We start from the raw sequence: 14,519 nt of genomic DNA, 5'->3' as shown, positions 1-14,519 counted from the left end.
CCATTTGTTCATTTGCATCTTCTTTACCAACCCAAACACAGAAAAAACTAACACGGCCCAAATAGATGTGTTTTTTTTTTTTTTTTATTAGGAGGTTTTTCCGATGAACAGAATGTATGATAGTTTTGCAAGCTATTAAGGGGGCGCTCACCAGATAATATGTACTTTTGAGAGAGTGACGTATGTAAGGTGAAGTAGTTCGCATTTACAACAGGCACAATGGAGAGAATGTTGGCATGCCTCTATGCTACATTAATGTAATCTGGATGATATTTCTTTTGGATATTGTACTTTTGGAAATTTTACATGATTTAAGCACACTGCTAGCTAAAATGACTGCTCCCTTGTGTTAAAAAATCAGCCTGAATTAGTCTAAAGTACACTATACATAGCAGCTATTAAAATAGGGAAAATGAATTTTGCCAGACTAGACAATACCAGCTTCTGAAAGTGCAATGAATGAATTACCAAATATATAAAATGTAAAAAAAGTTATTGGCTCTTTTTTATACAATTTACCTCTGAAGTTCAGGAAGTGAAAATGACCAAGTAATGCCAGCACTTTTTTGAAAGGTGCACATATGAAGTAAGGCCAAGCTATATACTCTATAACCCATAGTACACCCATCAATCATATACCAAAATAAAGGGAATTAAAGGTTCTTTGCATTATACCTAAGATATACAAGGTCTTTTTTAAATAGCCAGTATAACCAGTGAGGAAAGCCAGGGAAATTCTTTTTCTTTAAAATCCTAACCCTATGCAAAATACGAAACTGTAGAGCGCCACCTTAAAGCAAATATAAAAATATTTGCAATTATTTTTTTTTATTTTCATATAATTATGTAAGATGTTCTGAATAAAATGGTACATTCATATTGATGTTAAGCATGAAAATAAGCTAATTATGATCATTTTGCTCTTGCTTACATAATTTGCCATGAGGCATGTTTGTGTGAGTAGTGACCTTAATTATGGGGAAATTAGAAGTCTTAGAATATAGGAATAGAGTCAACTTAAATTTAAAACTGTTGCAATAAGTGACAGACATATATGGTGAAAATGTTTCTTTTCATTTATTTGCAGTGAAATAAAAAATAAATGATGAGAAAGTGAATTCGCTTCTTCCATATTAAACAATAGGCAAATATTTTACACTTTGACCTTTGACCTTTATGAACCTGATGAGTTACCTCCCTTTTCAAATTGTAAAATTCATTGTTGATATCTCAGAAATAATTCTGGCTAGTTTCATGTTCCTGTCATTCAGCATAACATTGATTGCTATGTTTACAAAATGTAATGTGCATTCTTAAAATAGCTCACTTTTTATCATGGGGCGGGGGGAGGCTGGACTTGTTAGAGACTCTGACACTCACAAATACTGTTCTGTGGGGGGAAAGGCAGGAGAATTATTCAAAAGGATTGTTTTGATTCTTGCGACTTAAGTGTTTCAGCCATATAAACATAATTAAATCATACAAAAATAATACCTATATTCACCAGATAATATGTACTTTTGAGAGAGTGACGTATGTAAGGTGAAGTAGTTCGCATTTAAAACAGGCACAATGGAGAGAATGTTGCCATACCTCTATGCTACATTAATGTAATGTGGATGATATTTCTTTTGGATATTGTACTTTTGGAAATTTTACATGATGTAAGCACACCGCTAGCTAAAATGACTGCTCCCTTGTGTTAAAAAATCAGCCTGAATTAGTCTAAAGTACACTATACATAGCAGCTATTAAAATAGGGAAAATGAATTTTGCCAGACTAGACAATACCAGCTTCTGAAAGTGCAATTAATGAATTACGAAATATATAATATGTAAAAAAAAGTTATCGGCTCTTTTTTATACAATTGACCTCTGAAGTTCAGGAAGTGAAAATGACCAAGTAGAGCTAGCACTTTTTTGAAAGATGCACATATGAAGTAAGGCCAAGCTGTATACTCTATAACCCATAGTACACCCATCAATCATACACCAAAATAAAGGGAATTAAAGGTTCTTTGCATTATACCTAAGATATACAAGGTCTTTTTTTAAAATAGCCAATATAACCAGTGAGGAAAGCCGGGGAATTTCTTTTTCTTTAAAATCCTAACCTATGCAAAATACGAAACTGTATAGCGCTAGAAAGAAGGATAAACAAAAGCTTTTTTTTGGAGCTACGCCATCGTCTCCCGTAGACGGATGCCAAGAGACCGCTACCTAAGCCGTTCATACATCAGAGGCATATTTGTGTCTCGCAGAAATAATCGAGGTGGTCCGAATGACTATAACAATGACGGGGGTGGGTGGGTTATCAAATAAACCGTACAGATGACAACGATTTGACCTTCGCCATAAGTGATATTTTCCAACCACCGTTGTTGCAGGCTTTGCCACCAAAATTCATGCTAAGCTGTGACATTGTCATATCACCGGACAGAGAGTTGTCATTTTAGACCCGAAGGCTAAAGTACAACTATGCTCTTCTCAAAAAACAAATATTTTAGAGTTGTGTGTTATTTTGTACTGGTGTGCTCGGAGGAATCGTAACATTGCATCAACCATTTTTACATCCGTAAATTTAACTTTTAATTTGCATTATACCGACACAGTAATAAAACGTCGTGTTTTCTTGTTAGCGAAGTTACGATATGCAAGAAACATTCATCAACTTTATATATTTAGGTTCGTTTTGGATTTTGAGAAACGAATAGAAGTTCCAGTTACTACATATTACTACATATTGTGATCGTTTCAGTATAAGTAAGAAAGGATAAACATGTTCAAACATCAAGATAAGCAGATCTAGTCATAGTCACAATATCATCCATATTTAACAAAGAAGAATAATAAGAAGAAAATATATCGTAATTGCATTAAGCTCATTGACTATTAGACACATATCTCCATTTAGCACCAGACTCACACCTTTTTTAAAAAAAATATACAATTGTGGAATTTTCTAAAGACTCTAACAAAAAAAACTTATTAGCACAATTTAGTCAAAAAAACCACGTGAGGTAGACAGATAACATTTTTTATTATGTACAGTTTTTCATGCCATCGTAAGAATTTATCAAACTTTTATAAAGTTTTAATTATTTGGTATTTAGACACTTTGGTGTGCGCCGTCTGCTTGGGGATATATCCTCTACAAACACAAATCTGGTTTAAATTTTCTCTTCATCATACTTTTTCAGGTCGTGGCTGTACTGGCTTTTCTCGGAGTATTAGTTCCACGATCGATATCAATTGTGAATCTGATTGCCTACAGGTTTGTAAACATATGCTAATTTGTGTGCTATTTAAAGGATGTTTATAGAAGAATAAAAGTTTCAGTATGCAGGCTTAGTGTGAAGGCTAGGTTTTTGTACATCCTGTCCTGGGGTGGGTTGAATTGAGGGTCTACACCTAACATGCTTTTAACAGTGTGAAAAGTGTTGCATTTGCAATAGCCAACCATATCAATTTATTTAATTTCACCGCTTTTCAATTTTTTTTACTCCAAATATTACAAACATACAAATCCATTCACTGTTGTATCATGCTTAAAACTTTTAATGATACTTGATATTTTTTTTTTGGGGGGGGGGGTAATTTTCTTTGTGTTTAGCAAATATCTCCGGGAGGGTAAGCAGCTAATAATAAACTAATAAACAACAAACTCTCATTATTCGTTAGTATTAGTGAAGTAGGAGAATATTCCTTTATACACATTTTGCAACAGTTTCATGTTTTCTCACTTTTCAGCTATGTGTGTGTTTGCATATTCGTTTTCCTCTCCTTACTGTTGGACTATTTTGGTGGTGACACTGAAATAATTAGAGAGCTAGCGGAGCACAAGGTTGCCTTGAATACACTGCCACTTTGCTGCTGCTGCATTTGCCTACCTGAGACTCTGTTGAACAGGTATTGACTGATTTATGAAATTTTTGACTTTTTATCAATTGATTGATTTATTGATTGCATGAACAACATAAGCGCAATTAAGTTATTAAGTTCCTTTTACAAAGCAGGTTTGGGCACTCTTCCAGTCGAAGAAGAATACTGCAACTAAAAGCACAATGCAAAATAAAGTTTCCTCACATGCATTACATGGTCAGTTTAAAGCAGAGAGGTTGAGCATTAGCATCAGATGGGGAATAAATCATACGTAGCACTAGGTCAAGTTGTAATTAACGAACCTTGACCCTAACGGGTAATGTGCTCATTGCATGCTGTACCATTGTATCGTGTAGGTACTGTAGAATGAAAATTTCAATACTCTTTATTGGATTCATAATGCAGGGGAACAGGAACTATTTGCCTTCCACAAAGAAGGCAGCCAATCAGGTGTCCTGGATGGGTATCGAACCCAACAAGTTCGAATTAGTTACTGCTGCTTTATATGTATGTATGTGTGTGTGTGTGTGTGTATGGATGGACCGATGTATGCATGTATGTGCGTTATATCCCTATAATTTCATTGATATGTTATGTGTTAGTCATTCATCTAGTGTGCACACTTCAGGCATTAATCAGCATTAAAAGGATTAGCATCATTAGCAGATTTAAGCTGTATACATTTGTAGATCCATATCTCAGGGAAAAGAGTAACATGAGCAACGGTAACAGTAATGACGAAATTCAGATGATGCTATTGACATAATCTAACAAAATTATTTTGTAATTTCATACCTGTATTTTTCAGTTTAAGAGTTTTACGGATCATCAGTAATACAGTTTTCATAACAAAGTAAGCTAGCCTTGGTTTGTTAATGAGAATGTGCAATTGAAAAATAAAAGGAACAAAAAGGAGGTGAAATGAGTAAAGGATACGAAAGAAACATATGTAAAATATATGATATGAGAAGATGGGAAAGGCGAAATTTAAAGTGGTATGTTTAAAGTGATATGTCTATATATCACATTCCAAATACTGCCTATGACTAATTCTTGAATTGATGGACATGTATTGATACAAGTTTAATTTATTCAGACAATGTACATGTTGCATTAAAACTGATTTTGATCCGACATTGAAGTTACTTTCTTGCAACCTCTACCAAGTCTCCATATACACCGCCGCTCCTTAAGTATTGCCTTTGTCCGTACATAATCATTGAAAATTTTGTTTCGGTCTTTTAGGTTGACATTTTCAATAGTTCCGATGAGCTGAAATTTTTTTATAATGGAGGATTTCAATAACTTATTTACACTACTATAATTTTAGAGTGGTGGGGTCATTGGTAGTCCACTGACTCGAGGACAGGGTGGGGTGGGGGTCATTTGTATGACACTGTCCTGTGGGAAGGGTCCGTTCCTATTCCACTGCCATGTCTATACATCCATCAATGTAAAACTCCTTTTGACTATATTTCATGGTTGAAAGACAGTTGCTGATGCAAATAAATATTTATCTTTAATTTGAAAAGGATAGGAAACCAGAAGGGAAAAAAAAACAACCAAAACAAAATAAAAAAATTAAATCTTCTGCGATTTCACCTGAAGTCAAATAGTTTTTATGTTAAATATACAATTGTCAGAAAACCCATGCTCCCACTCCCTGTGTGATGAATGGAGTGGTAATGGTTTTTGGTTCCGGCGATGCAGATATACCAGTTATATTATAACTGTGACTGGCAATTTTCTGATTACCTTATCTATTTAGGCATGACAAGAAAAGTCATCAAAGAAGGTGGAAAGTTTCTCCTTTTGCCTTTTCTGGTCATGTGCCTTTGCTGCAAATTTCTGGTTTCTATCTTCTTTTATTCGGCAGTGGAGACCAAGATTTAGCAATGTAATTACATCGTAAATTTTGTATTTTTTTCTTGTCCCTTTTCAGAAGATCTCTGCAAATATTTAAAGTCTTCGCCCATCAAATAATTATTATCCGGCCATGTATCCTATTCACGACAGCTGTTCTGTGGGCTAACGGAATGAACACTTACGGGGTAAGGAAGAACTACCTTTACCTTCAGTCCAAAATGTATTATTACACCCGTTTTGGGGGTAAAGCGTGTTTATTGTCATCATTTCTATGAATAACAGTATGTACGTGCATACGGACGTAGGTTCATCAAATTTATTGTTAACACATACATATTTTCACCATTCATGATGCAGCTATCAAACTTGGCACCTCTGTGGGATGTAGATTTGCAGTAAAGTCCCCAAATTTCTTTATGATCCAGACCCAGTGGCAATGTGAAATGAATGACACTTTCAGTTGATTAGTTTTATGGTTTTAATTTGGGACAGGTTTTAGATTATTCCAAATACATGATAGGTGTAAAATGTTTATAATCAGCCCCAGAAGCCATGGGACAGGTGGTCAAATCAAAGTACTGTTGTGTTGAATGGATGTTGATCATCTCACTGACCCCATGAACCTCAAAGCAGGGCCAAAATCCAAAAGAAAGAAAGAAAGTAAAAAAAAATTTCACTATCCATGTTTTCTTTGGTATTAAATTTAAGACTTGAGGTCCATGTAAACACACACATACACACACACAAAGAAACAAATATTTTAATACCTTATGATGCAGCTTTCAAACTCAATGTGGACTAGTAGCTTTCAAACTCAGTATGTACAAGTAGCTTCAGACTCAATACTTTTGTACTAGTAGCTTTTAAACTCTTTATGTACTAGTAGCTTTTAAACTCGGTATGTACTAGTAGCTTTCAAACTTGGTATGTACTAGTAGCTTTCAAACTCAATATGTACTAGTAGCTTTTAAACTCGGTATGCACTAGCTTTTAAACTTGATATGTACTAGTAGCTTTCAAACTTGGTATGTACTAGTAGCTTTTAAACTCGATATGTACTAGTAGCTTTCAAACTTGGTATGTACTAGAAGCTTTCAAACTTGGTATGTACTAGGAGCTTTCAAAATCAATATGTACTCGTAGGTTTCAAACTCAATATGTACCAGTAGCTTTCAAACCCAGTATGTATTAGTAGCTTTTAAACTTGGTATGTACTAGCTTTTAAACTTGATATGTACTAGTAGCTTTCAAACTTGGTATGTAGAAGTAGCTTTCAAACTTGGTATGTAGAAGTAGCTTTCAAACTTGGTATGTAGAAGTAGCTTTCAAACTTGGTATGTAGAAGTAGCTTTCAAACTTGGGATGTAGAAGTAGCTTTCAAACTTGGTATGTAGAAGTAGCTTTCAAACTTGGTATGTACTAGTAGCTTTCAAACTTGGGATGTAGAAGTAGCTTTCAAACTTGGTATGTAGAAGTAGCTTTCAAACTTGGTATGTAGAAGTAGCTTTCAAACTTGGTATGTAGAAGTAGCTTTCAAACTTGGTATGTAGAAGTAGCTTTCAAACTTGGGATGTAGAAGTAGCTTTCAAACTTGGTATGTAGAAGTAGCTTTCAAACTTGGTATGTAGAAGTAGCTTTCAAACTTGGTATGTACTAGTAGCTTTCAAACTTGGGATGTAGAAGTAGCTTTCAGACTTGGTATGTAGAAGTAGCTTTCAAACTTGGTATGTACTAGTAGCTTTCAAAATCAGTATGTACCAGTAGCTTTCAAACTTGGTATGTACTAGTAGCTTTCAAACTCAATATGTACCAGTAGCTTTCAAACCTGGTATGTACTAGTAGCTTTCAAACTCAGTGTGTACTAGTAGCTTTCAAACTCAGTATATACTAGCTTTCCTACTGGATATTAAGTTAGCAGTAAATTTTACAAATGTAATATTGACCACAGGCTCCCCCCCACCTCCCTTGGAGACATTGGGTTTGATTATGATGTAATTTTCCTTTTGGTACATTTCTTACAAGAGGTTTGAAAGTACTAAAAAGTGAAAGAAGCATTATGTTAGATTTCAAGAGTTTATAACAATGGTATATTTCGATGGCTTGAAGAGTTTTTTTTGGTGGGTATTTTTTTATTATCTTTTATCATTGCTTATTTATATATGAATATATAGAATATGGGTTCTGATCGCCAGGGTAAAAGTTGGGTGGGGGGGGAGAAAAGAGGGGTTGTGGGTAGGTGGTGGTGGGATCAGATTCAGGGTGGGTGTAGGTGGATTTGCTATTGCGAATCATTAAAGTTGCACAGCTTATAATCGATTTCAATCTGAAACTGGCACTTCTGCTGAAGAAACCAACACTAGACCATAATGATTTAAAGAACTACCGCCCAGTTTCTAACCTCCCATTCATTTCAAAAATCTTAGAAAAGGTTGTTCTATCCCAGCTTGTATCTCATCTAAATTCAAATAGTCTTTTTAGCAATATACAATCTGCATATCGCCCTTGCCACAGTACTGAAACAACTCTTCTAAAAGTAGTTAATGACATTCTCTCTGCGTTGGATAGCGGAAAGATTACAGTCCTCACCCTCCTTGATTTGTCTGCAGCATTTGACACAATAGACCATGATATATTACTTCACCGTCTCCAGCACATATTTGGCATTCATGATACAGCCTTACTGTGGTTCAAGTCCTACTTGGTCAACAGGACACAAATTGTATCTGCAAATGGAATACACTCCAGCCCAGTTGATCTATGTTGTGTTGTTCCACAGGGGTCTGTTCTCTTCATTATGTACACTCAGTCACTCTTAAGTGTCATAGATCATCATCCAGTGTCTCACCAATTGTACGCTGATGACACCCAAACATACAAATCTAGCCACCCAACTGAAGTTGATGCTACCATCCAAGGTGTAGAGAGGTGCATTTCTGATGTGAAATCATGGATGACTTGTAACAAGCTGCAGATGAATGATGATAAAACTGAGGCCATTCTGATCACAACACAAAGACTTTCTCATTCACATCCTTTACCTCAAACAATAAATATCAGCAACACCAACATTAAATTCACATAATCAGTAAAAAACCTAGGTGTTACTCTGGACAGTACTCTCACATTGCACCAATATGTCATGAACATATGCAAGGCTGCATATCTTGAGCTGAGACGCATCAGCTCAATTCACAAATATCTTTCAGTTGATGCCACTAAAACACTTGTGTTCATTAGTACTTTCAAGACTGGACTATTGTAACTCAATTCTGTCTGGTTCATCTCAATATCTACTCCAGAAACTTCAAAACACAGCTGCTGGGATCATACTTAGAGTACCACGATCAGAGCACACCTCCCCGCTGCTCTGTACCCTACACTGGCTATCCATTCGATCCAGAATCAAACACAACATTTGTTCTCTGTGCTACATTTCACTGTCGGACTATAGTCCAACATACCTATCTGACCTCACCAATGTGTACACACCAGCAAGATACTTACGCTCCTCTTCTGACAATCGTATACTCATTATTCCCACTATGAAAACAAAGTCATATGAACAGCGTTCTTTTGCATACCAGGGCCCAGCAACGTGGAATTGCCCACTGAACTTAGGCACAAAGACACAGTGATCACATTCAAGAGGGTTCTCAAAGCTCACTTATTTCGACTGCAAGAACAAACTTAAAGACCTAATAATGTTTCCTACCTGAAATATTCTCAGCATGTTTTTTATTTTTTAATTTTTTTTCTAATTTCATGTTGTTTTTGTAATAGTATTATTATGTTTCTTATCTTATAGGTGTTGTCTAATGTTGTAAAGCACTTAGAGCTTCTAAAGATTAGGTGCTATACAAAGTCCTCATTATTATTATTATTAGTTCCAACAAAGCAGGTGTTTTGTGACTGTATCCAATCAACTTTCTTCTAGGTTTGAAATCAGAAAAAGGAGGAAAGGTGTTATTTTTAGGATTCATTTCATTGTACTTGTTAAAATTGTTTATCTTGTTTCTGTCATGTCATTTATCGAGGAAATCCTGCTTATATGTACCTGATTGACTTTGTTGTTCAAAGATATTATTCTCTGATCAATGTTACCCACATTTATATTTAATCATAACATACACAAAACTTTCTGCTGACTGTAGGGGAATGTGATAATGGCAAAAAATTCCTCTGATCTCAAGAAAATATTATAAAACATACTTTCATTGATACAGCTGAAAATCTGAATTTCTGTTGTGACGTCAAATGGCATATTGTCATGTTGATCTTATCTGCCATCTTGTTTAGGTTAATTCTTGGTCACCGAGACTTAAATATATCTGCCATCTTGTACACCGTTTAGGTTAATTCTTGGCCACTGAGACTTAAATGTATCTGCCATCTTGTACACTGTTTAGGTTAATTCTTGTTTAAACAGACCTTGCACATGGCCCTGTGAGACCTTTCTCACACGCTGGTCTGGTAAAAGTCTATGCAATATATGTAATGCTCAAAATCAGATTTACCACAAAGTCAATGGTTGGTTGACAGGTTAGTAAGCATTCTCAGTGAAAACTTAGATCAAACATAATTTTCATATGTGTTTATGTTCTAGACCTACCACAAAAATGATGGTAGACAAGTACTGGTTAAAAACTGTATCCTTATCATGTCCTCTGCGAATTAATGTCATTTATTTGCACCATAACCATGCCCTTCAGTGCATTTATCTTTATTATAGACATCTTCTTTACACGTTGCAGGTTGATTTTGCATCTCCGATCGTGTACATGAACATTTTGGGCGGTATTAGTACTGTTGTTTCGGTGTATGGTATGGGGATCATCGCACGCGCCACAACAGCCCATTTCCCTGGGCGGTACATCAGACCAAAGTTCATGTCCCTCCAGCTTGTCATTATGTTACTGGGGATACAGATTCTCCTATTCAACATACTAGCTGGTCGGGGCCTACCACCCTGCTCTGGTACAAGGGATTCCTCAGTGAGAGCCACAAGTATTGTACACCAAGTTTGTTTTCTTCTTCATTCATTACATTACTCCATAAATTTAAACAAAGTATTCTTGAAATGGTACAGTGTGTACTTGCATCATGATAAAAACCATATGTTACAGTAAATTCTAAGCAGTGGCAGCACGAGGGTTCAAGGAGCTCAAGGCAATGTATTTTTAGTGGTGCCCCTACATAGATGCCTGGGTCAATGTTCTATAGTGGCACTCCTATTCTGCTAAAGAGAACAGGTTTTCAGGTCAGTTGCCAACTACCTCCCTCCCACTACAGTATGTGTTGTAAAGAATTACCCATTATACTAAGGTAAAGGTGAAATACCAAGAAAATTTCAGCTACAAATTGGCAGAAAAAAAGTTCCAGATGGCACCTCCTTCACCTGATTAAAAGCTCACACAATTAAAAATTAGTGTCTGTGTTTTACTGACTGTAAGAGACCAGAATATTTTTGAAAGACAGAGTTCTCAGACAGGCTGTATTATGGGATCATGGGTATGATGAATAAACCATTTTTGTAGATGGTGGAGGTTGTTTGTACATGTATATTTTAGAATTGTATGCAATGCCCTTTTGTTCTTGTGGTAATATGTACAATGCAATGCTTGGAAGGTATGTCAACAAGTTGGTGAGTTTTATGGAACATTCATATTAATTCTGGCATTACCATATCAATCCCCATCAATTCAGCATGGATATCATACTGCTGATGAGCCAATAGTTGTTCATAAAACATTTGGGATGCTCTTCTCTAGACTAGCCAAATACTGTTGATGTAACAACCTATGTTTGGGGAACAAGTTGCATATACTTATGTCTTAGTTTGTTGGGGGGCTTTATCTAATATTACGCAGGAAGGCCATGGTAGAAATGGACTTTTTGTTATGTTACAACATGTTCAGTCAAGGACTAATCACTACTAATGGCAATATGAATATACTTTGCACTGATGAAGTTTGTATGGTTTGGCAATTTACAGTATATTTAACTATGGGTGGTCAGCAATTTTTTGTACTATTTATAACAACTGTATATAACCCATTTCCAACAAAACAGATGGGTTTCTTTAATTTGAAACTTTTCCTCGCAGATCCATCATAATGATAATCAAGTTAGTGAAGTAGTCTGTACTTTTAATGAAAATGACACCCGATATAAAGCTTTTAAATATTGAATTTTGGATGAAAATTCCTTCAGCATGAGTCATTTTAAACTTCACATTAGTTAAACTGTTCTTTTCTTGCAGACAAATATGTTGCTTGAAGATTTAGTTTAGAAAATAAATCATTGGTAGTTGTTTTTCAGTGTTATCAACTCCAAAATTAAATGGTTTTCTGTGGTCAATATCACCAGTGCATATCACTCATTTCCCATTGTTTTTATCCATGAATGTTGTTATTTGTATTTAGTCAAACGCTATATAATTGTATGGACTAACATCAGATCTTTTAATTTTTAAAAAAATGTATTCATCAGTTTGTCCAATATTAAGTTAACTATTTAAGTTAAATGCATCATGGCCATCCTTACAAAATTGACAGAAGTTATTATAGGGACTAAGAAATAATGTTTTATTAAAATTATTATGGCTATGTTTTTCTCACCCCAATGAAGGGTCCTTTTATGAAAATATTCTGGTTTCTAAGAATGGTATTATTTTCAACTGAGAGTGTTTCATTTAAAATCACATGTTCTGTAACATCTGATAATAGTTTTTGGTGAAATGCTTGTGTTGTTCTACTTTAGAATTGTGTAAAAAAACTGATTTTAAGCTTAAAACATCTTTTTGTGACTCAAATGAAATAGTTTAGTAGCTCTATTAATGTTTTCATGTCCAATCAATTAACAGTTTTGACTTATTACTATTCTCTTAAGCCCAAACAGGCTGTCAATTGCATCCTGTTAATGTTCTTTTGTGGCCAAACATGTGTCAGTTGCAACCTGTTAATGTTCTCCCATGTCCAATCAAACAGGTTGTCAGTTGCAACACCATGGATAGTATTGCCATTACCTACAACCATTTTGTAATTTGTATTATTTTCAACTGCTCTAATCTTATGAAGTAAATCTTTGATACATGCCAGTTCATTACATCTGCATTTTTGCATACAAGAAAACATATCTAGTGTTGCAACTCTATGGTCTTAAATGCAACAACAGAAAAGAGTGAAAACCAACAACTTTTGTAAAGTTGAACAATTTATTTCCTTATCATATCAAGTATTTCAAATGAGTTCTAGTGGTAACATGAAGTTCACTCTATTGTGCTGATGTGCTAATAGTCTTGATGTATCACAATGATATAATCCAAAATGTCTTTAGACGAATTCACACTAATTCCAAAACAGCTACTAAATACCAAAGTCTGAGCACTTTGTAATTCTAAAGAATAATTTAAATAAATAAGGTCCACACAAATTAACTGAAAACAGATATTTGACTCCTCTAATACTAATGCTTATGCTATGAATAACTAATTCTCAGTAAATCATCCCTCATATGAAAAACTAAGATGCAATAAAGAAAGCAGAATTAGGCTCAACTAATTATTTCAAAATCACTCTGCAAACAAAGTCAAGTACTTTATAAGCTAGCCAATCTGGAATTTGGTCAGCTGGATTTTCCTAGGGGAAATCTGTTGACCTGAATTCGTCTCATAAAAATGTTAACTTCAATTACAAGTACATCCCACTATCTTGAAGCTACGTAATGTGTTAAAAAATGACATCAACTTAAAGTATAAGCCCATGACTAGAAAGAATATTTGTATTTAATATATTTAGCTAAACGATCCTTTCAATTTATAATCAGGAAAATCAACACACTATATAAATAGTTTGTCATTTTCCATTTTTTGTGCAATGCTATGTATTTTTCAAATATATGATCATATTGCGAATATTCTTCCCATTGTTTGTCAGAAATCAAAAATTTTTCATATGTTTTGTATCACAAAGTTCCCTGATAATCCTTGAAAACATCTTAAACTTTTTTTTTTAAATCAGCTTATTTTCTCTATTTGTCTTACATTTTTTTTATAATAAACTTCTTAAATTATTTGGGCAAGTCAGAATTAAACACATTATCAACTAACTCTTTAGTATTACTCCTTATTAAGTTAGGTTTCCTGAAATATTTTACATTTTTAAAAACGTTCTACTGAATTTGTATCCATACCATAAATTATATAATCAGGGCAATATTATTGGATTTCCTCCATTGTTTTTATTACAGTATATTACTGCAATCATTTATATATTGCTTTCTCAGTTTCTAATACAGACTGGTTGTAATAAGACAAATGATCTTTCGTCAGTAAACCAAAATACCAATTATCAACTTTATGATGCACAATGTACATTTTCACCAATAAATATAACAGAATCAACAGACATAATGTCTGTATTTGTGACAATTATTGCAATATCATTATACTTTATTGTCATCCACATAAATTTACCTGCCTAAAAACTTACATCAGGTGTGTAGTTAATTGTTTTCAGTTTTATCAAATAATCATGTTGGCATTATTATCATGTTTGCATTATTATCAGGCTCCTCCACAATTCTTTCAAAATAATCACTTTACATCATTGTTCATTTCATACATGTGTTTATTAAATTTATGTCTGAGGTATTTTTTTTAATGTCCAAAGATATTTACTGTATACCGGTACACTCTTTTTTGCTCTTGTTAAAAACAGATCATGTAATATATATTTTTTAATTGGTAATATTCTGCCAACTTTCGACTTATT

The 14,519-nt window shown here is 34.4% G+C and overlaps 1 protein-coding gene across 3 annotated transcripts in view; it reads left to right on the top strand.

Annotated features, from left to right (window-relative positions):
• Nucleotides 1–14,519, top strand: part of LOC149807346 (organic solute transporter subunit alpha-like) — a 50,684-nt gene that overhangs the window by 33,981 nt on the left and 2,184 nt on the right. For 2 of the 3 annotated variants that reach the window (XM_089965668.1, XM_089965661.1), the window contains exons 3-6: nucleotides 3,201–3,274; nucleotides 3,751–3,909; nucleotides 5,825–5,933; nucleotides 10,500–10,752. In XM_089965668.1, coding sequence (XP_089821794.1) covers nucleotides 3,201–3,274; nucleotides 3,751–3,909; nucleotides 5,825–5,933; nucleotides 10,500–10,752 — 595 coding nt within the window. Of the gene's footprint in view, nucleotides 1–3,200; nucleotides 3,275–3,750; nucleotides 3,910–5,824; nucleotides 5,934–10,499; nucleotides 10,767–14,519 lie in introns of all 3 variants that reach the window. The other variant, XM_089965677.1, reaches the window with a different exon arrangement.

Source organism: Sinohyriopsis cumingii, chromosome 1, assembly GCF_028554795.1.
Source record: "Sinohyriopsis cumingii isolate HCF-2022 chromosome 1, ASM2855479v2, whole genome shotgun sequence".
Classification (NCBI taxonomy): Eukaryota; Metazoa; Mollusca; class Bivalvia; order Unionida; family Unionidae; genus Sinohyriopsis; species Sinohyriopsis cumingii.
This window is presented reverse-complemented; position numbering and strand designations above follow the sequence as displayed.